Source organism: Somniosus microcephalus, chromosome 4 (assembly GCF_052327205.1).
Source record: "Somniosus microcephalus isolate GS21.2 chromosome 4, FLI_Smic_1.0, whole genome shotgun sequence".
Taxonomy (NCBI): Eukaryota; Metazoa; Chordata; class Chondrichthyes; order Squaliformes; family Somniosidae; genus Somniosus; species Somniosus microcephalus.
In genome coordinates, this window is record NC_140990.1 from 276,549,130 (window position 1) to 276,572,361 (window position 23,232).

General features: G+C 49.5%; 2 protein-coding genes across 7 annotated transcripts in view; one reads left to right on the top strand and one right to left on the bottom strand.

Annotated features, from left to right (window-relative positions):
- Positions 1-11,905, bottom strand: part of LOC147120476 (uncharacterized) — a 28,534-nt gene extending 16,629 nt beyond the window's left edge. The window contains exon 1 of the mRNA XM_085983664.1: positions 10,838-11,905. Within this exon, the coding sequence (XP_085839790.1) occupies positions 10,838-11,905 (1,068 nt within the window). The remainder of the gene's footprint in view (positions 1-10,837) is intronic.
- cers6 (ceramide synthase 6) overlaps positions 1-23,232 on the top strand; it is a 384,111-nt gene that overhangs the window by 355,828 nt on the left and 5,051 nt on the right. For 5 of the 6 annotated variants that reach the window (XM_085986468.1, XM_085986467.1, XM_085986466.1 and 2 more), the window contains one exon: positions 21,968-22,124. In XM_085986468.1, the coding sequence (XP_085842594.1) occupies positions 21,968-22,124 (157 nt within the window). Of the gene's footprint in view, positions 1-21,967; positions 22,411-23,232 lie in introns of all 6 variants that reach the window. The other variant, XR_015078198.1, reaches the window with a different exon arrangement.

Sequence of the window (23,232 nt, forward strand, 5' to 3'; positions counted from 1 at the left end):
ACACTGGCGATGAGCAGGTTCGAACTCACCTGCAGTACTGCATCACCTCATGGGGATCTTTCCCTGAAAAGAAGCTTCTTGGAGGTCGAAGTCAGAGCAACGGGCGTCGACCGCGGGCAACCGCCCAGGGATCCATCGGAGTTCGGAGAATTGCAGGGGAGGCTGTGGAGAGCTGGGCTTGGCTCCCGAGCCAAGGTGTTCCAGCAAATCGTGCTGGTAGCAGGTAGTGCGTTGACCCTTCCGGACTGCGGCGGGCTCGAGCTCGATCGAGTGGCTCTGCAAAGGGGCCATGCAGCGTCATCGGGAGGAAAAGAGAGAGAGAGAGGGTGGAGCGCACAGGGCGCGGTCGGTGCTCAAGAACCGGGCAGCGTAGAGAAAATAAAACGAGGGGCAGGAAAAGTGAGACGCGCCGAAGCCGCGGGTCGCCGCCATTACCCTGTAGAACGCTAGGAGCAGCGTGGCAGCAAGGGGAAGAAGGAAAAGCGCGGGAGGCGCCATTTTATTCCGTTGGGGAAGAAGGAAAAGCGCGGGAGGCGCCATTTTAATCCATTGGGGAAGAAGAAAAAGCGCGGGAGGTGCCATTTTAAACCACCCAAGATGCCGAAGAGTGGCAGTATCACTGCTTTCGACAACGAGGTAGAAGACTGGACCACGTATGTGGAAAGAATTGAAGTGTACTGCAAGGCAAATGAGGTGGCCGATGGAAAGAAGGCATCGGTATTATTAAATTTGATGGGCGCGAGAACGTACGGCCTATTGCGGAATTTAATTACCCCAGCTAAACCAATGGAGAAAAGTTTTGAAGAGATTGTTAATATCTTACAGGAACACCTAAACCCTACACCGCTGCTGATAGCAGAAAGATTCAAGTTCCATAAAAGAAACCAGCACAAAGATGAGAGCAATGCTGACTATCTTACGGAACTATGCAAGTTATCGAAGCACTGCCAGTTCGGAGCAGGACTGGCAGACAACTTACGGGATAAGTTGGTCTGCAGGCTCCAGACTGAAGGAACCCAGAAACGACTACTTTCAGAAAAGGACCGGACGCTAGAACAGGCTTTCAGCGTGGCAGTATCCTACGAAGCAGCAGCACGGGGAGCTGCGGAAATACAACAGAAACCACAAGAATACAGCGCTAACGAAATGGCGTATGGAGCAGAAAAGTGCTATCGCTGCGGCAGAACAACCCATGATCAGAAGGACTGCTGGTTTAAGGACAAAGTATGCAGGCAATGTGGGAAAATGGGACACATAGCAAGAGTCTGCAGGTCGGGAAAGAAAACCAACACTAAAAGAACTACTAAGGAAAAGTACAAGAAAGTAAAAAAAATGACAGACAGTAGTTCAGAAGGTCAGGAGAGTGATAATGACTCCGGGAGCAGGAGACTAAGTTGTCTAAAGTTACACAACGTGATCGCAAAGGAGGACCACCGAACCATTTGGGTCACCCTCATGATAACAGGGTCCCAAGTAAAGATGGAATTGGACACAGGATCAGCCCTAACTGTCATGAATCAACGAGACTATGAGCGGCTATTCTCACACATACCCTTGAAGGACACGTCCATTGAATTGAAGACACACACGGGGCAAAAAGTCTACCCCAGAGGAAAAATAAGGGTGCCAGTTAAATACAACGGCAAGGAAACACAGAAACTGTATCTATATATACTACAAGATGGAGGACCACCATTATTGGGACGTGAATGGATCTGAAAAATGCAATTGGATTGGCATTCCATTCAGGCGCTAACTGTGACTGACAAAAAGGATGATGACATCACACCTGGACGACTGTCAAAAATTCTAACTGACGCGAAAGAGGTGTTCCAACAAGGACTTGGGACTCTAAAAGGAGTAACGGCAACGATAAAAATCGAAGATAACGCAAACCCAAAATTTTTTAAGGCCAGACCGGTACCGTACACGATCCGCCCAGCCATTGAAGCAGAGCTGGAGAGTCTGGAGCGTTCAGGTGTGCTGTCCAAGGTGGACTGGAGCGAGTGGGCCACACCCATCGTTCCTGTAATGAAGAAATCATTGAGCAGCACGCCTGGGGAGCCGAAGAAGGTTCACATCTGTGGGGACTTCAAGGTAACTGTGAACCCAGTCCTGCACACAGTACAATATCCACATCCACGGATAGAAGATATTTTCACCTCACTATCTGGAGGGAAACGCTTTACGAAGATTGATCTGGCCCAAGCGTATCTACAAATGGAGGTGGAAGAAGCATCTAGGAAATACCTCACGATAAACACTCACAAAGGTCTTTACCAGTACAACCGACTGGTATTCGGGGTAGCATCAGCCCCGGCTATTTGGCAGAGGGCGATGGAACAAGTCCTGCAAGGGATCCCGGGGACCCAGTGTTATTTGGACGACATCCTGCTTACGGGCGAAAATGACAGTGAACACCTTGCCAACCTGGAGCAGGAGCTCACTAGATTACAAGAATATGGGCTACGAGCCAACCGCCCCAAATGCGAGTTCTTCAGGAGACAAATCTCGTTTTGTGGCCACATGATTGATGAGGAAGGGTTGCATAAGTCCCCAGACAAGATTGAGGCAGCAGTCAAGGCTCCAGCACCAGAAAATGTGTCGCAACTGAGGTCGTTCCTCGGGTTGGTGAACTACTACCATAAGTTCTTGCCGAATTTATCTACAATTCTGCACCCACTGAACGCCCTGCTGCAAACTGGAGTAACATGGAAATGGAGTGATGCGTGTAAGCGTGCCTTTCAGAAATGTAAATGCCTAATCACTTCAAAAGAAGTATTGGCCCACTACAATCCAACACTACCGATTCGGTTGGCATGTGATGCGTCTCCCTACGGCATTGGAGCGGTGCTGTCACACAAATTCCTTGACGGTTCAGAGAGGCCAAAAGCCTTTGCGTCGCGCTCGTTAACCTCAGCCGAGCGTAACTACGCCCAGATTGACAGGGAGGCCCTCAGCCTGGTGTGGGGGGTGAAGAAGTTCAATCACTATCTGCACGGGCAGAAATACACCCTACTGACTGATCATCAGCCTCTGGTCTCCATTTTTAACCCAAAGAAGGGCGTTCCGGTGATGACGGCGCAACGGCTGCAAAGATGGTCACTTTTTCTAGGGGCACATCAGTACGACAGAGTACAAGGGTACGAAACAGCATGGAAACGCTGATGGGCTGTCGCGCCTACCATTGCCTACGGTGGAGGAAGCACCTGCAGTGGACCCTGTTGAGATATTCCATTCGACCATAGTCGAATGTCTACCTGTTACAAACTCAAGTATAGAGAAGGAAACCCGAAATGACCCGACACTCTCTCGGGTCTATGATTTGACGGTGAAGGGATGGCCGGCACATGGCGACTCACTGTTGCCAGCATTCTCGCCAAGGAGAGAACAGCTGTCAGTGTGCCGGGGGACCTTGATGTGTGGTTCCCGAGTGGTAATTCCACCCAAGTTGAGAGATAGAGTGCTCAATGAGCTTCATGAGGGTCATCTGGGAGGGGTAAAAATGAAGTGCCTAGCCAGGGCGTTTGTGTGGTGGCCGGGAATCGATAAAGAAATCGAGGATATGACCAAGAGATGCACAGGATGCCAGAAGGTCCAAAACGCTCCACCACAGGCCCCGCTACACCCATGGGAGTGGCCCTCATCTCCGTGGCAACGGGTACACATTGATTTTGCTGGTCCATTTATGGACTCAATGTTTCTAATTGCCGTGGATGCCCATTCGAAATGGCCAGAGGTCATCAAAATGTCCTCCACCACCACGGAGAAAACTATTGCAGTCCTACGGACCATCTTCACCAGGAATGGCTTGCCAGAACAGATTTGCTCCGACAATGGGCCACAGTTTGTGTCCGAGGATTTCCGGAGGTTTCTGAGGAATAATGGGGTGAAACATTACACATCCGCCCCATATCATCCAGCCACAAATGGATTGGCTGAGAGGTTTGTTCAGACCTTTAAAAAGGCAATAAAGGCGATGTATAACGACGACATACCACTACAACACAAGGTGGATAATTTCTTGTTTGCTTACCGGAATGTGACACATGCAGTCACCAACCAAGCTCCAGCCATAATGTTCTTCAACCGAAGGCTAAGATGTCGCCTGGATTTGCTCAAACCAAACATAAGACGAGATGTTGAGGATAAGCAATTCCAGCACATCAATGAGAAGCCAACCAGGAGCTTCAAGATAGGGCAACCAGTCTTGGCCCGCGACTACCGAACAGAAAAATGGCAGCCAGGAACGATATGCACACAGCAGGGACCACTAATGTACACAGTGGACGTTGGAGAGAGCATCGTGAGACGCCATGCTGACCAGATTCTAGAGTCACAGGAACAAGCCAAACCCATACCACGAGCATGTGCACCTGGTAATGAACCCGAAGTACAGATTGTGTCTACCTCAGAATCAGTGGTATTGGAAACTGACGAACCAACCAATGCCAATGAGCCAGAATCGACTCCGCCGCAAGAACAGGATACTCGAGAAAGGCGCTATCCAGTCAGGATCAGGAAGCCTCCTCAAAGACTGAACTTATAAATGATTATTTCAGTTGATGTATATAGTACGGAGAAAATTGTAATTGTAATTAGTTATTATTTAATTGATAAATGAATGTTATGTACTGTTTATCTAAAAGGGGAGGAATTGTTGTGTATGTACCTTTAAGAGAGAACTGACTTTATACTGTAGTACCGGCAGTGACCACACCTGTATATAAAGCCATAGCAGGCTTCTGTACTTTCAGTTTAAGCTTTCCCTCTGTTCAGTAAATACCTGTTATTATTGTTCTCCTGCAGTCCGTGTGTTATTGATACGCGGACACTACAGGTACGTTATGGGAAAAAGAGGGCGGCAGCTAACCGGCATCGAGAAGAGAATATAAACAAAAGTTTTATGGATGTCTGTAAAGCAGTTGACAGAGGGGATAAGGGAGCTGAGACTAAGTTCCGGGTGCTAAAGGAAGAGTGGGAATTATTGCAAGCTGAAAAATGCAAGGGGGCCATTCTCCGTGCAAAGGCTAGAGATGCATTGGAGGGCGAAAGATGCACTAGATATTTTCTAGAGCAAGAGAAGCTGCGACAGAGATTATCGTTAATTGAAGAGTTGAAGGTTGGGGAGAAGATCATTCATGAAAGTGGGGAGATTTTAGAGGCGGCTAGCAGCTTTTATCAAGAGTTATATACAAAAGAAGACATTTCCAATTTGGTGATGGAGAAGGTTACTGCCTTTATTGAAGAGGGTTTTGTTAAATCTCAAGAGTTTATTAACCTTGCTTGTATAACAATTAAAAGAGTACGCAGGAGACAGAGTTCAGTTAACAGCCATTATTTCCAGAAGAATCTCTCCACTTAATGCACTCTATTTCCCATAGTGCATTGCACATCACAACTACGGTAAGCTGTGTGGGACAATTCAAATACAACATTCAAAATACACAACAGGTTTAAAGGAGGATGAGAGAAGCATGTGTGACAAAGAAGTAGGATTAGCGGAAATAAAAGTAGCAATAAGTGGAATGAAGGGGGGGGAAAAGCCCAGGGTCCGATGGACTAAGTGCAGAATTTTATAAAGAATTTTTTGAGATTTTAAGTCCATTGCTCTTAGAAGTTTTTAAGGAAATTAAAATTGAGGGAAGCCTGGCCCCATCTATGAGGAGGGGTATCATAAGCTTAGCTTATAAAAATAAAGAGGATAGACGGGATCTGAAGAATTGGAGGCCCATCCCATTATTAAATGTGGATTATAAGATCTTGGTGAGGGTTATGGCAAATCGTTTGAAGGAGGTGTTACCGGAGATAGTTTGGCTCTCTCAGTCCTATGGAGTCATAGGCCGGGACATCGCAGACTCTGTGGTCTCAATCCGAGATGCGATAGAGCTCATGGAAGAGAGTGGGAGGGAGGCTTATGTATTAAAGATAGATCAAGAGAAAGCCTTTGATATGGTCTCTCATGAGTTGTTATTGAAGGTTTTGGAAGCATTTGGTTTCAAGGAAAATTTCATTCAGTGGATAAGGATTATTCAAACATATTTAGCTGCGTTAAATGTAATGGTTTTTTATCCAAGTATTTTCCGATACAGAGATCAGTGAGACAGGGTTGTCCCCTGTCCCCATTGTTGTACACATTGGTAGCAGAACCATTAGGTTACATGATGCAAAAGAAACAAGGTGTAGTTGGCATTGTGGTCCCCAGTTCTGGGCTGGTGTCGGTGATACACCAATATGCAGATGACACAACCTTAACATTGAGAAATGGGGAGTCAGTGAGGAAAGCTATGGATGTAGTGGAGGAATATTGTAGAGCTTCAGGAGCCAGAGTGAATTATAGTAAGTCCCAATGCCTGGTTGCAGGAAGGGGTAGGGGGAATGGTTGGGGGAATGTCCCTTTAAGGTGGTGGAGGTTTTGGAAGTTCTGGGGATGCATATGGGGTGCAAGAAAGACAGGGATGAAGTGGATCGATTAAATTAAGAACCGAAGGTTATGAAAATTAAAAAGATTTTGGGAAGATGGGAAAGAAGGTGGTTGAAAGTGCAAGGAAGAGCGACAGTGGTGTCTGCTCTCCTGCTATCTAAGCTATGGTACTTATTGATGGTGGAGGATATTCCTGAGTGGGCGGAAAAGTCCATCCGAGAGGCTTGTGTGAGGTTTTTATGGGAAGGGAAACCAGCCTTGGTGGCATACAATACAATCATTGGACAGAGAAATCAGGGAGGACTCAATTTTCCAGATATTGATTTGAAGAAGAAATCCTTTAGAATCGAATGGGTGAAGAGATTTCTTCAGAAGTCAAATACAAGTTTTTGGAAGAGTTGTTTTGAGCATTTTTTTAAATGAAGTGGGATAGGAGGGCAGGGGATATTGTATATGGTGTAGGAATGGAGGTTCCTATCGAAAAGACTGAGTTCGACTCAGGCAATCAAAACAATGAACTTTAATGGAACAGAACAGGTTTTAACTAGAAACTGCTGGAATACATCGAATACAGCTCTGCTCTCCTTGAAGGCTCCACGAGGACTGATCCTCTGCTCAGAAAGCTGATGTCATGACGTCATCACGTTGAAACCGCGCTGTAAAGGTAACTAGACATTGTACGTCAAACAGTGTAATTAAAGGTACAGACACAGACAGTAACTACATTGCTGTTAAAGGAATTATGTACAATCGCTCTGAGTCCTTTGGTGGCTCCGCCACATGCGACCCCCCAGAATTGTCTTTAACAGAAAAAGTGAGACGAGAGGGAGGTCTGACAAGTCTGATCGACTTCGATAACCTGGCAGAAGAAGTTGATGACCGGTGGTCGAGCTGGCAGGCGATTGTGGTTGAGCAGGCGCGGCGAGCGTGGTCGAGTTGGCGGGCGGCTTTGGTTGATCTGGCACGGCGGCTGCGGGTGGTCGGCCACATTTCGGCGGTTGAGCGACGACGACTGGGTGGTCCAGGTCCAGGTGAGCCGGCTTCAATCGGTCCACCGAAATGTGATCCGGCTTTCCTCCGATGTCGACCGAAAAGGATTTGTCTCCTGGTTCGATGACGTGGAAAGGACCGGTGTAAGGGGACTTGAGCGGATCCCAATGAGCGTCGTGGCGGATGAATACATACTCAGCATTCTTCAGTTCCGCTGGCACGTGGGAGTTCTGTAAGTCGTGATTTGATGTAGGCACCGGAGCGAAGCATCTGGCCACTTCCTGGTGGCTAACGAGTTGCTGGCAGGCGGACCATGGCTCTGTGGGAGAAGGGAGGAAATCCCTGATGCGCCATCAATAACTCCAGAAGACTAAGAGTTAAACTTATAACAAGTAGGTTTTTATTAACAAAAGAATACAAGCATGCCTCTGCTGGTAGACCGATCCTTAAAGCCAGGGGGACTGGAGGTCAATCACCTTTATACCTGGGCTTAGGGGTGGAGCCAGGGGCGGAGCCAGCTGAGGCATGCCTAGACATGTTCTGTACAGGCAGATTAGTGGTTTACCACATTCGCCCCTTGTTTAAAATGAGTCCGGCGGGGTGAAGTGTCTCAGAAGTTCGTATAGGCAAGTCTCTCCGGGGGTCTTGTCTGCCGTAGTGATCGTCGTGGTGCCGGCTGCGGCGGTTCTTTTCCCGCGGCCGTTTCCCACGTGGGCCGGAGCACCGGCGTGTCGTCTTCGTGGGTGCGGGGTCGGTGGGTGTATAAGGGTGGGTCACAGGGCCCTGGCGTGCCGTCTACTTGGGTTAGATGTGGATTCCCTTCTAGGGGTGTGTCGTGGGTAATGGTAATGGGTAGTGGGTAATGGTGTTTTCGGTGGCACCTGAGGGTGCGAGGTCTCGTATGGAGACCGTGTCCTCCCGCCCGTCAGGATACGCCACGTATGCATATTGTGGGTTGGCGTGGAGGAGGTGGACCCTTTCGACCAGGGGGTCTGTTTTATGGCTCCTCACATGCTTCCTGAGCAAGACGGGCCCTGGAGACGTCAGCCATGGCGGTAGCGATGTCCCCGAGGTGGATTTCCTAGGGAAGACGAACATTTTCTCGTGAGGGGTGGCGTTCGTGGCGGTACAGAGTAGTGACCGTATGGAGTGAAGCGCATCGGGGAGGACTTCTTGCCAGCGGGAGGTTGGGAGGTCTCTGGACTTTAAGGCTAGCATGGCGGTTTTCCACACTGTCGCGTTCTCCCTTTCTACTTGTCCGTTACCCCGGGGGTTGTAGCTGGTGGTCCTGCTCGTGGCTATCCCTTTTTCGAGCAGGTACTGGCGCAGCTCGTCGCTCATGAACGACGAGCCCCTGTCACTATGGATGTAGCTGGGAAAACCGAATATGGCGAAGAGGTCATTGAGACATTTGATGGCTGTGGCGCTGGTCATGTCCGGGCAGGGGATAGCGAACAGGAAACGGGAGTACTCGTCAATGATGTTGAGGAAGTACGTGTTGCGGTCAGAGGAGGGGAGGGGCCCTTTAAAATCTACACTTAGGCGCTCGAAGGGGCGGGTGGCTTTTATCAGGTGCGCCCTGTCTGGCCTATAAAAGTGCGGTTTGCATTCGGCACAGACTTGGCAGTTCCTGGTCATGGTCCTGACCTCCTCGATGGAGTAAGGCAGGTTGCGGGCCTTAATGAAGTGGAAAAACCTGGTGACCCCCGGGTGGCAGAGGTCGTTGTGGAGGGCCCGTAGTCTATCGACCTGTGCGTTGACACATGTTCCACGGGATAGGGCGTCCGGGGGCTCATTAAGTTTCCCGGGCCGGTATAAGATATCATAATTGTAGGTGGATAATTCGATCCTCCACCGCAATATCTTGTCGTTTTTGATTTTGCCCCTCTGCTTGTTATTGAACATAAATGCTACTGATCGTTGGTCCGTGAGCAGGGTGAAGCGTTTACCGGCCAGGTAATGCCTCCAATGCCGTACAGCCTCCACTATAGCCTGGGCCTCCTTTTCGACTGAGGAGTGTCTAATTTCGGGGCCCTGGAGGGTTTGTGAAAAGAAGGCTACGGGTCTCCCTGCCTGGTTAAGGGTTGCGGCCAAGTCGAAGTCAGACGCATCGCTCTCCACTTGGAAAGGGATGGACTCGTCCACGGCGTGCATTGTAGCCTTTGCAATGTCCTCTTTTATGCAGGTGAAGGCTGCACGGGCCTCTGCCGCCAGGGGGAAGGAGGTTGACTTGATAAGGGGCCGGGCTTTGTCCGCATAATTGGGCACCCATTGGGCGTAATAAGAGAAAAACCCCAGACATCTCTTCAGGGCTTTGAGGCAGTGAGGCAGGGGTAGTTCCAGAAGGGGGCGCATTCGGTCGGGGTCGGGGCCGATGACTCCGTTTTCCACTACACAGCCAAGGATAGCGAGGCGGGTGGTGCGAAACATACACTTTTCTTTGTTGTATGTCAAATTTAAGCGCTGGGCTGTTCGGAGGAATTTTTCTAGATTGGCGTCATGGCCCTGCTGGTCATGGCCGCAGATGGTGACATTGTCCAGGTAGGGAAAAGTGGCCTGCAGCGCGTTCTGGTCAACCATCCGGTCCATCTCCCTTTGGAAGACTGAGACCCCGTTGGTGACGCCGAAGGGAACTCTGAGGAAGTGGTAGAGGCGGCCGTTTGCCTCGAAGGCAGTATACTGGTGGTCTTCAGGCCTGATAGGGAGTTGGTGGTATGCCGACTTCAGGTCAATGGTAGAGAATACCCGGTACTGTGCAATCTGATTGACCATATCAGATATGCGGGGAAGGGGGTATGCGTCTAATTGGGTATACCTATTGATTGTTTGACTGTAGTCAATGACCAGGCGCTGTTTCTCGCCGGTCTTCACGACCACTACTTGGGCTCGCCATGGGCTGGTGCTGCCCTCGATAATCCCCTCCCGCAGGAGTCTCTCTACTTCTATTTTAATGAAGCTTCTATCCCCGGCACTGTACTGCCTGCTTTTTGTTGCGATGGGCTTGCAGTCGTGGGCGAGATTAGCAAACAACGCGGGGGGGGTGCTGACTTTCAGGGTGGATAGGCTGCATATTGTGCGCGGCGGTTGTTTTAAATTTTGCCGGCTGCAGACTGTAAGTGGGGGCAGGGGCCCGCCATACGCCATCGTGACACTCTCTAGGTGGCACTGGAAATTCAGTCCCAGTAGCACAGCAGCGCAGAGCTGTGGCAGGACAAGGAGTTTAAAGTCTTTGTACTCTGTGCCCATTACTGTCAGGGTCGCTACACAGTAGCCGCCGACGTCCGCCGTATGGGACTTGGAGGCCATAGAGACCCGGTGGCGTGTGGGCATGACTGATAGGGAGTAGCGTCGCACCGTGTCGGGGTGGATAAAGCTCTCCGTGCTCCCACAGTCAAATAGGCAGTTTGTTGCATGACCGTTTACCTTGATGTCCATCGTGGACCTGGCCAGTTGGTGAGGCCTGGATTGGTCCAGGATGATGGAGGCCATCGTTGAGGTCGGTGGGTCGCTGTTGTACTCGCGCGAGGCAGTGGGGGAGTCAGGGGCCTGGTCCCAAAGTGACGTCCAAGATGGCGGCCCGCACCGCTCACACGCGGCTGGTGATGTCCAAGATGGCGGCCCGCACGGCTCACACGTGGCTGGTGGTGTCCAAGATGGCGACCTGCACGGCTTACACGCGGCGCTGCTGGAGTTGGTCGGTTTCGCCCTGCACACTTTGGCATAGTGCCCCTTCTTTCTGCATTTGGAGCAGATCGCGTCCTTCGCCGGGCAGTGTTGTCTGGGGTGCTTGGCCTGGCCACAGAAATAGCACTTTGAGCCTCTGGACATCACAGCTGTAGTTGGGCTGCAGGTGGGCCGTGGCGGTGGTGGCGTGGCGCAGGCCTGTGGCCTTACCATGTCCCAAGATGGCAGCCCCCGCGACATCCACGGAGCGGGGAGGGCCGTATGGTCGGGGGGGTAGGCATCCATGTTTCGGAGGGCCACGTCCAGCGAGTTAGCAAGGGCCACAGCCTTCTGCAGGTTGAGCCCACTTTGCTCTAGCAGTCTCTGTCGAGTGTAGCTGGACCTGATGCCGGCGACGTAGGCGTCTCTGATTAGGTCATCAGTATTTTCCGCGGCCGTCACCGATTTGCACTTGCAGTCCCGGCCGAGGACTCTCAGTGCCCGTAGGTATTCGTCACCCGATTCCCCGGGTCGCTGTTTGCGGGTAGCCAGGAGGTGTCTAGCGTAGACCTCGTTGACTGGCTTAGTATATTGTTCTTTTAGTATCGTGATAGCGGCCGTGTAGGATACAGCGTCTCGGATAATCGAATATACTTGGTGGCTCACCCGTGAGTTCAGTACTAGCAGTTTGTCGGCTTCGGTCCTGACGGTAGTGCTGGAGGCCTGCAGGAATGCTTCGAAGCAGCTCAGCCAGTGCTCGAAGTTATTTGATGCATCCGCCGTTTGAGAGTTCAGTTCCAGGCGTGCCGGTTTCAGGATTTGCTCCATTTCAAAACCTTTTGTTGATAAAATTGATGCGCCACCAATAACTCCAGAAGACTAAGAGTTAAACTTATAACAAGTAGGCTTTTATTAACAAAAGAATACGAGCATGCCTCTGCTGGTAGACCGATCCTTAAAGCCAGGGGGACTGGAGGTCAATCACCTTTATACCTGTGCTTAGGGGTGGAGCCAGGGGCGGAGCCAGCTGAGGCATGCCCAGACATGTTCTGTACAGGCAGATTAGTGGTTTACCACAATCCCCTGGTACTCGGAGAGGCTGGCCGTAGACGAGTTCAGCTGAGGACGATTGCAGGTCTTCTTTGGGCGCCGTACGAAGACCCAAAAGGACCCTTGGAAGTCTGTCCACCCATCCTACACCTTGAAGACTGTCCCAAAGGGCGGCTTTAAGCGACCTGTGGAATCGCTCGCAAAAGCCGTTCGCCTGTGGATGATAGGCGGTGGTGCGATGAAGTTTGGTGCCGAGCCCCTGAGCTACAGTGTTCCAAAGCTCCGAGGAAAATTGTGGCCCACGGTCAGAAGAGATGTCCGCCAGTACCCCGAAACGGGCAACCCAACAGGAGATGAAAGCTCTAGCGACATCTGCCGAAGTGGTGGAAACCAAAGGAATTGCCTCTGGCCACCTAGTGGTGCGGTCCACCATGGTGAGGAGATGAGTATAACCCTGAGAAGGCGGAAGCGGCCCCACAAGGTCCACATGCACGTGGTCGAAATGATGCTCCGGAACAGCAAACGTAGCCACTGGAGCTTTAACATGATGCTGGACTTTGGCCTTCTGGCAGACTACGCAGGTATTAGCCCAGTCACGGACATCGAGGTGCATACCTTTCCAGACGAACTTCGCCGACATAAGACGTTGTGAAGCCTTCATCCCAGGGTGCGACAACCCGTGTATGGCATCAAACACCTTCCCGCGCCATGCAACCGGCACGATAGGTCGGGGAACGCCCATGGAGACGTCGCAAAGGAGCGTGGCGCCTGTGGCCTAAAAAGTGACGTCGGTCGCTTGGAAACTAGAGGGGACGGTTCTGTATGATTGGACCTCAGTGTTTGAGGCCTGATCTGCAGCCATGAGGGCGTAGTCGATCCCCAGGTGAACCGCGTGGACCGTCGCACGCGAGAGGCAATCCGCCACCAGGTTGTCCTTACCAGACACATGTTGAATGTCTGTGGTAAATTCGGAAATAAACGTCAAGTGACGTTGTTGACGAGCGGACCACGGTTCGGCGGTCTTGGCCATGGCGAATGTTAGAGGTTTGTGGTCGACAAAAGCCGTGAAGGGACGTCCTTCCAATAAGAACCGGAAATGGCGAATGACTAGGAAAAGGGCCAGTAGCTCCCGATCGAAGGTGCTGTATTTTTTTTCATTTTTCTGTAGTTGACGGCTGAAAAACGCCAGCGGTTGCCACGTGCCATTGACCCACTGCTCTTGCACTGCGCCGATGGCGTAGTCTGACGCGTCCGTGGTAAGGGCGATGGTGGCACCTGGAAGTGGGTGCGCCAGCATGGTTGCGTTGGCCAAAGCGCTCTTGGTGTTGATGAACGCCTGGTCCATCTCGGCTGTCCAGCTGATTGGATCCTTACCGGACTTGCCCTTGAGGGCCCCGTACAAGGGTTGCATAAGCTGAGCCGCCTTAGGGACAAAACGGTGATAGAAGTTGACCATCCCCAGGAACTCTTGCAAGGCCTTGACGGCTGGCGGGCGCGGGAAAGAGGTAACCGCTTCCACCTTCGTCATTAAGGGGACGGCGCCATCCAATGTTATGCGGTGTCCCAAGAAATCGATCTGCTGCAGGCCGAACTGGCACTTGGCCAGGTTGATGATTAACCTGTGCTGGCTGAGGCGCGTAAAGAAGGTACACAAATGGGAGATGTGCTCTTCCTTGCTAGCACTGGCGATGAGAATGTCGTCAAGGTAGACGAAGATGAAGCATAGGTCTCGGAGCACGGAGTCCATTAAGCGCTGTAACGACTGTGCCGCGTTCTTCAAGCCAAACGGCATCCGCAGGAACTCAAAGAGTCCGAAAGGGGTGATGACTGCGGTTTTCGGGACGTCTTGCGGGTGCACGGGAACCTGGTGATACCCCAGGACGAGGTCGACTTTAGAAAAGATAGAATTTCCCGCCAAATGGGCCGAGAAATCCTGAATATGCGGAATCGGGTTCCGATCAGGAGTGGTGGCGTCGTTCAGGCGTCGGTAGTCACCGCATGGCCGCCAGCCGCTGCCCGGTTTCGGAACAATGTGGAGAGGCGAAGACCAGGGACTATTGGATCGGCGAATGATGCCGAGCCGCTCCATCGTGTTGAACCCCGCTTTCGCAGCCGCGAGCTTGCCGGGTTCGAGCCTTCTAGCCCGCGCATAAACCGGGGAGCCAGTAGTGCTGATATGATGTTCAACACCATGCTTCGTGGCCGAGGAGGAGAAAGTGGGCCTTGTCAACACTGGAAACTCTCCGAGGAGCCGAGTGAAGTCATCCAGAGGAGGAAAGGTGCAGGCAATAGAGCGTGCCACAGTGGTACCGTGGTAGCACGGAATCGAGTGGAAGGTGGCCGCGTTGATCAACCAGCGGTGCCGGACATCGACGAGCAGGCTGTTGGCACACAGAAAATCCGCCCCTAGGATGGCCTGTGAGACTGTGACGAATTCCCAACAGAAGCGCTGACTGCCAAAACAGACTTGGACCCGCCGCTTTCGGAAAGTTCGAATTGCTGCACCATTAGCCGCTACGAGGGAAAAACCGTGGTTCCCAGCCTGCATATCGAGCTTCGACGCAGGTAGAATGCTACACTGCGCCTCGGTGTCACAAAGGAAACGTCGACCCGATAGGGAATCGGTGATATAAAGAAGTTTCCCCGTAGATCCGACGGCCATCGCAACCGCGGAGCGCCCGTTAGACCCGGTCCTCCTTCGCCAGGAACGCTGCAGGAGCTTTGTTGGGTTTTTTTGGGCGAAAAAGTGCAGGGGGAGCGGCAGCATCATGCCTTCGCGCCAAAACGGGTGTGGTAGGAGCACCAGCCAGCTGCAGGAGGAGCTGGAACCGCGTCTGTGGGGGATGGGTGCCTCGTGGCCGTGCAGCACTGCTGGGTTACCGTGAAAATCTTATCGGCTTCAGCAGCAAGCTCGGCGCAGTCTGTAATGTCGGATCTGGCTAGGGCAGCCTGTACCGGCTCCGGCATTTGGTAGAGGAAAAGCTCCCGGAAGAAGAAGCATTCCGGTTCGGCACCCAAGAGCGTGAGCATTTGGCTCATGAGCTCGGACGGCTTGGAGTCCCCAAGGCCAGGCATCGTGATGAGCCGGCGAGCGCGCTCTGACTTCGAGAGCCCGAAGACCTGAAGCAACCACGCCTTAATCGTATTATACTTGCTGTCAGTAGGAAGACTACCGAGGAGGCTGATGATCCGTGAGGCAGTTGCACTGTCGAGGGCGGAGACCACGTAATAATAACGGGTCTGATCCGCGACGATGTTCCTGATGGCGAACTGGGCTTCAGCCTGGATAAACCAGACGTCTGGTTGTTGCTCCCAGAACTGTGGCAGTTTCAGAGTCACAGCGTTCGTGTCCATGATGAATCTTCCACGAAAATTGTTTGTAGAAGTCGGGGTCACCAATGTAGGAATGGAGGTTCCTATCGAAAAGACTGAGTTCGACTCAGGCAATCAAAACAATGAACTTTAATGGAACAAAACAGATTTTAACTAGAAACTGCTGGAATACATCGAATACAGGTCTGCTCTCCTTGAAGGCTCCATGAGGACTGATCCTCTGCTCAGAAAGCTGATGTCATGACGTCATCACGTTCTTCCCGCCATTGGGGAATCACGTGACTAACGGCATGACGTCATCACATTGAAACTGCGCTGTAAAGGTAACTAGACATTGTACAGTCAAACAGTGTAATTAAAGGTACAGACACAGACAGTAACTACATTGCTGTTAAAGGAATTATGTGCAACTGCTCTGAGTCCTTTGGTGGCTCCGCCACAATGGAATACAATAATATGTTTTTGAAATCGATTAAACTTCTCCCTAGGTTTTATAAGGGGGTTGTAGAGACTTGGGCCCAATTTTTAAAGAGTGTGCAGTTTATGCCCAAGGGGGCTGAGTAATTTTTAGAACAGCCCTTATTTTTGAACAGGTGGGTCAACATCGAAGGAGAGGTTTTATTTAATCAAGCTTTTATAAAAGCTGGGATTATATCTGTGAAAGATGTATTATACGAGGTAATTCCAGGTTGGTTGCCGGAAGCAATAGTGAGGGACATGGTGTGGGAGGAGGATCAGGAGGTAGAAGGAAAAGCAATAGAAATCATGTATGAGAAGATTGTGAGGGCAATGCCACAGGATTGGATGGAAGAAATAAATGCAGAAATCTCCAAAGGAAGTAAAATGCGTCCTGCTTTTCCAAGCTTTGTACTGGAGAAAGGGGGATAATTGGTCCAATTTGACAACTGTAATACTCGAGATTTCTATGAGGTATTCAGAGAATGGAGATTCAAGACACCTGCTGGTCAGGAGTTTTGGCAGAGTATATACCCACAGCTGGACTTCAACAGGATTTGGAAGGGAGTGTGGGCGAATTTTAAATGCCCAGAATGGATTGAACTGGATTTCAAATTGGCTCATAACCGGATTTTTACCATGACGGTCTTGTGCAAGATTGGACGAGTGGAGGCGGCAACTTGCCCGATGTGTGGGACACGGGATGAGACTCTGTCCCATTTGCTGCTGTTATGTCTGCAGTTAAATGACTTTAAGTACTATGTTCAACAGCTGTGTGAAGCTTTTTTGCTGGGTGGGGACCGAAGAGCGAGAATGGGAATCCCGTGGGACTCAATTTTGAGATGGGGATTGCAGGAGAGTCTGCCAGAGTCTAGCAGAGCGGCAATTAATTTAATGTTCAGTTTGGCTAGATTCGTGATTGTGCAAAGAAGGAATGCTCTGTTTTTTAAGGGGAGGAAAATCAACCTAAAAAAGTATTTTAAATATAAGCTAAAAGATCATTATACGGCTCTGTGGATGTTTTATTCAGAAAGGAATTTAAGGACAGTATTTTACAACCAATTTTTAAAGTACAATCGATTAATATATGTTACAGGTGACAAATTAAACTTCAGGTTTTGATGTTAAAATGTGGTGGCGGAATGGCTGTGCAGAGCGGTGGAATTGATTTGTATCATACAATGTAATGATCACGATGTTGTAAATGTTCTTAATGTTCAATAAAGTATAATATTTTTAAAAAGTGGGTAGCACTCTTGCTTCTGAATCAAAAGGTTGTGGGTTCAAGTCCCACTCGAGACTTGAGCACAAAAATCTAGGCTGACCCTAAGGGTGTGAAAGGCACTATATAAATGCAAGTCTTTATAAAAATTTATAATAGGAAAAAGTTGACAGGAAGTGCATGTAGGCATAAGGGGGTAGACTTTAATTATTGAGCGGCCCACTGGCGGAGCTCATAGGCTAGCTGCCCAATAGTGTTAATGGCAGAACAGGTCCATTTTGAGGGCCGCGGCTCATTGGCATAGGGCCAGCAGGCTGCCGGCGGAAAACAAACATCCCAGGGCAGCCCGCTTGCTCCTTTCAGCCCCCCAAAGATAAATTAAAACTTGCCTACCTGGCTCCCCTTCAGCACTTCATTGGCGTTCTTTAGATGCCGATTGCTAAGCCATATAGAAATATTATACATTTTTTTATTTGTTCCTGGAATGTGGGCGTCGCTGGCAAGGCCAGCATTTATCGCCCGTCCCTAATTGTCCTTGAGAGAAGGTGGTGGTGAGCCGTCTTCTTGAACCGTGTGGTGAAGGTACTCCCACAGTGCTCTTAAAGAGGGAGTTCCAGGATTTTGACCCAGCAACGATGAAAGAACGGTGATATATTTCCAAGTCAGGATGGTGTGTAACTTGGCGGGGAACTTGGAGGTGGTGGTGATCCCATGCGCCTGCTGCCCTTGTCCTTCTAGGTGGTAGAGGTTGCGGGTTTGGGAGGTGCTGCCGAAGAAGCCTTGGTGAGTTGCTGCAATGCATCTTGTAGATGGTAGACATTGCAGCCACGGTACGCCGGTGGTGGAGGGAGTGAGTGTTTAAGGTGGTGGATGGAGTGCCAATCAAGCGGGTTGCTTTGTCCTGGATGGTGTCAAGCTTCTTGAGTGTTGTTGGAGCTGCACTCGTCCAGGCAAGTGGAGAGTATTCCATCACTCTCCTTACTTGTGCATTGTAGATGGTAGAAAGGCTTTGGGGAGTCAGGAGGTGAGACACTCGCCGTAGAATACCTAGCATCTGATCTGCTCTTGTTGCCGCAGTATTTATGTGGCTGGTCCAGTTAAGTTTCTGGTCAATGGTGATTCCCAGGGTGTTGATGGTGGGGGATTCAGCAATGGTAATGCCGTTGAATGTCAAGGGGAGACAGTTAGACTCTCGCTTGTTGGCAATAGTCATTGCCTGGCACTTCTGTGGCGTGAATGTTACCTGCCACTTATCAGCCCAAGCCTGAACGTCGTCCAGGTCTTGTTGCATGCGGGCATGGACTGCTTTGTTATCTGAGGAATTGTGAATGGCGCTGAACACTGTGCAGTCATCAGTGAACATCCCCATTTCTGACCTTATGTTGGGGGGAAGGTCATTGATGAAGCAGCTGAAGATGGTTGGGCCGTTATGATAAAATGTTTATCAGCAGAATTTAAAAAAAAATTATGAACTAAATCAAAACTGTACTGATTTGCTCAAGCTATATCTTTGCACCAGAGGTGACATAAATCATGTGCATTTTGGCATTCAACCTCAATTGCCAAAAGTGCAATTTGTTTCTGTATTACTAGTTAAAAGTTCTTAATAAAAAAGTTAAAATAAATAGGATGAATTTATCTTCCAAGTGGTGTTCAACATGGAGGAGTACTGATTCATCAGTTGAGGGAGGGTGGTAGGTGGTAATCAGCAGGAGGTTTCCTTACCCATGCTTGACCTGAAGCCATGAGACTTCATGGGGTCCGGAGTCAATGTTGAGGACTCCCAGGGCCACTCCCTCCCGACTGTATACTACTGTGCTGCTTCCTCTGTTGGGTCTATCCTGCCGGTGGGACAGGACATACCCAGGGATGGTGATGGAGGAGTCTGGGACATTGGCTGCATTATACTGCAATGAACTATAAAACTCATTCCACATTACAGGAAACTTTCGATTTACCGGCACCTAAATAACCAGAAATCTTGGTTAACCGGCAAAATTCAGGAGTAGGTTCATACTTCATATTACTTGCCTTCCTCGATCTGTTGCTGTGCAAGGGTGTGGCTGTAGCTGTTGCTAAGCTACAGAGATGCTTGGAACTTGTGGCCATTGTTCTGAACCTGTTGCTAAGCAACAGGGTTTGTTGCTTTATACGGAGCTCTCAGCTCTCCGTATCATTTACTATAGCGCTCAGTTATCTGGAATTTTTGATGAACCGGCACCACGTCGGTCCCGTCGGTGCCGGATAAAAAAAAGTTTCCTGTAGTTACTGAAATGCCCATTACATAAATAGAATGTTCAATATATTCATTATAGAGATTTTAAAAACTGAATATTAAAAACTGTTTCAAAAATCTGCATTTGAAGATGGAGAGATTGCAATTACATTCCATGTACAGAAAAAAATCAGCTGTAATGGCTCTGTAGAATCGATGCAGAAATAAGCAGCTTATATTTATATAGCACATTTAATGTAAAAAAGCGTCCCAAGGTGCTTCACGACATAAATGAATGCCGAGACAAAGAAGGAAATATTAGGAGGGGCAACAAAGTTTGGTTAAATAGATGGATTTTAAGGAGGGTCTTAAAGAAGGAGAGGGCAATGAAGAGGTGGCCAGCTTTAGAGAAGGGGGCCTAGGCAGTTCAATGCACAGCTGCAATGGTGAGACAAAGGGTGGGGGGAACAAGAGGCCAGAGTAAGAGGAATGGAGAATGCAAGGAGGTTGTTACAGAGAAAGGGAAGTAAGGTTATTAAAAGCGATGATGAGAATTTTAAAATTGAGACATTGCAGGAATGGAAGCTGTGTAGGTCAGCAAAGTAAGGGGTGATGGGTGAGTGGGACCTGGAGCAGGATAGAATATGGGCAGCCGAGCTTTGTATAAGCTGAAGTTTACAGCGGATGGGAGGCCGAACAAGAGAGTTTGGAGATGAGAAAGACATGGATGAGAGTTTCAGCAACAAATGAGCTGAGGTAGAGGTGGATATGAGCAATGTTACAGAGGTGGATATAGGCAGTCTTTGTCATGTAGAGGATGTGGGGTTGAAAGCTCAGCTTGGGGTAAAATAGTCTGGTTCACCTAAGACAGCGCCTGTAGAAGGATAGAATCAATGGCAAGGGTGCGAAGTTTAGTTGTCGGGATGATGGCTTCAATCTCTTGAGTGTTTAGTTCGAGAACATTTTGGCTAATCCAAACGTTGGATGGTGGACAAGCAGTTTAACAACATAGAGGCAGTGAAAGGGTCAAGAAAGGCAGCGGAGAGGTAGAGGTGGGTGTCATCAGCATACATGTGGAAGCTGACCCCATGTCTTCAAATGATGGCCTAGAAATTCGGTTTTGGCGCAGCGAGGGCTTTAGCGCCGGAAGTTAGTGCCGGCGCTAAGTCCCCCTGCGCGCGCCAAAAATTCTGTAGCGCCGCGCCCAAACGGCTGCCGGCGCTACTGAGGGGTCTCAGCGCCTCAAAACTGGCGCCACGCGCCGCATTGCGGCGCTATTCCGGCGCTGCGGCGCCCGCTGCGGTGCGGCAGGCTCGGGAAGTGCAGGCCTCCTCCTTCCGTTAAGGAGGAGCTGCCTGCACCCGGCCGCGGCCCGCGATAATCTTTTTAAAAATGAGCCCGGCACCTCGGACAAGTGCCGGGCTTGCTTCTGTTCCGGGGGGGTGGGGGGGGGAAGTCCGGGGAGGGAGCTGCGGCCAGGCGGCCGGCGGGAAAGCGGCCGGCCGCCGCGGGGCCTTTAATGCGCCGGCGCAAAGTTCTGTAAGGCACCTCTGCCAGAACGTTGCTTGCGGCTGCCACGGGCGAGGCGGCCGCAACTCAATTTCCGAGTTCGGGCGGGTTACCATGGCAACCGGGACGCTGCGCACACCGATGACGTCATCGGTGCCGGCGCAGCGCTACCGGCCTAACGCCGATTTAGGGCCCCTGTCAATTTCTAAACTGGCCATAACTTCGGCGCTAGGCCCTCTAGCGCCTCAAAAGCGGCGCTAAGGCCAGTGAATTTCTAGGCCGATGTCTCCAAGGGGCAGTATGTGGATGAGGAAGGGGCCAAGGATAGGTCTTAGGGAGACTGGAGGTAATGGTGCAGGGACGGGTTGAGAAACCATTGTTGAAGATGCTCTGGCTAGTAGGTAATGTAATAAACCTGTTGGAGCACAGAGCATTGCACCACTTATTTTCAGAACAACTAATCTAATTCCATTAACAGCAAATAAATGTATTTAGCACCTAGTATGTTTCACAAGAAAGATTTACACATCATATATAGTTCTGCAAATTCAAATTCAAAGTGTCAAGTAAATTGACCATAATTTCTCGTTACTGTCTCCCATCTGCAGTTTGAAATAATTTTAATATCGTCCCATTCATGGTCTTTCCAGATAGATTGGCTTCCCTTTAAGGCCACTAATTCCTACCTAGGGAGAACCTGACAATTTACTAACAAACTTGTTAATTGTATTTTGTAATTCATTTTTACTGGCTGCAAGTTTTAGAAAAAGTAATTTAGGGGACTGCTAGAGTTCAATGAATGGAAAATGGATTTGAACAAAGTAAAAAGATGAAAGCAATTATATGTTCTGTAAAACAAAGACATTGCTAGTATTGATACTGACTGTGAGAGACAGGAGTTAAAACAAGCTGCTATTAATGGCTTGTTACGTTAGCTGTATTGTGTGGAGTGGTAAGCTAATCAATAACACGTTCTTTAAGGCAATGATATATTTGATTTTTTTGCTAAAATAATTATTTTAACAGCTATAATCTGTGTTTCAGGGATTTGCAACTGGATTTACAAATGCATTCTCTGATGACAAATTGTTTTTTTTTATCTCAGGATATTAAATACTACCTTGTTTGAAAGCTGGGAGATTGTCGGTCCCTATCCATCCTGGTGGGTCTTCAACTTGCTTCTGTTGCTGCTCCAGCTGTTGCATAGCTTCTGGTCATATCTCATCATAAGGATCACTTGCAGAGCTATTGCTAAAGGAAAGGTAAGTTCTTATTAAAGCTGCTAAGGATATGTGTGGCAATATATTTTTTCCCAAGTATTCAATGAAGTTTCTACCTTTATAACTCAGTTCCTTCCAGTCTGTACAGTAGAACAAAATCTGATTCATATTGTGGTACTATGAATGAATTGGAGCCCTTGCAAATAGCAACATTGCAACTGAACTTCTAGTCTGAAGTCAGAAATCAAATGTACAACTAGCCGGCCAGGTTTCCCAGAGCTCGGGAATCCCAGCAGCTAAATGGAGATGGGAGCAGCTGGAAAAGCAGGTAAGTGCTTTGTATAGCACTACTTTTGAGACAGGAGGAACAGGAGTGCTCCCCCCGCAGGCCCCTCAAGCAAATTGCGAACTCTCCTCGCTGTCATGATCGACCAACCCCAACACCCAATCTTTGCCTTCCTCCCTCCCAATTGCCGTGCTCTGAGCCCCTCCCACCAAGCCCTGATCTTTTCCGATTGGCGTGCAACGTCCCCAGCGGTCCCCGGCTGCGACCTTCTACCACTGATTCTCCCACCCGGCAGCCGGCCAGCCTGTCAATTTGGCCAGCTGTCAGGCAGGAAATGGAATTTAAAATTATATTGCGTTCCTGCCGTTAAGTTCGGCAGGTCACCCACATTCCTGGGTTCCCTGCCCCCCCACCATAACTGCGCTAACCGCTCCCTCCCCGTAAATATCGGGCCATGTTTTCCCAAAGATGATTGTTTCTCTTTTCTCCAACTCTTCTTCCCTCCCTTCTTGCTTTGGTAATGTTTTTTGTTTGAAAGTAATTAGGTGCTATAAAGAGTGCTAAACTAAAATCTTTTTGCTCAAATATTTCCCATTCTGATTTTCCAGCATTGACTTTTTAACAGCTGGATATAGCTTGTGTTTTTAAATATGATACATAGCTTACTGTACAGCTGCATTAGATGCTTAATGAGATAACCCAGCTGTTAATTTCAGGTCTTGGCAATGTTAGAGAGAGATCAAGTCAGTGAGTAGACTAACAAGACAAAATAGAGAGATTGCTCACACAAGTAATTAAGGTTTTAGTGGCACTAATTGTAGCATGAAACTCCTTCACATTTCCAAAACTGTAGGCAGCACACAA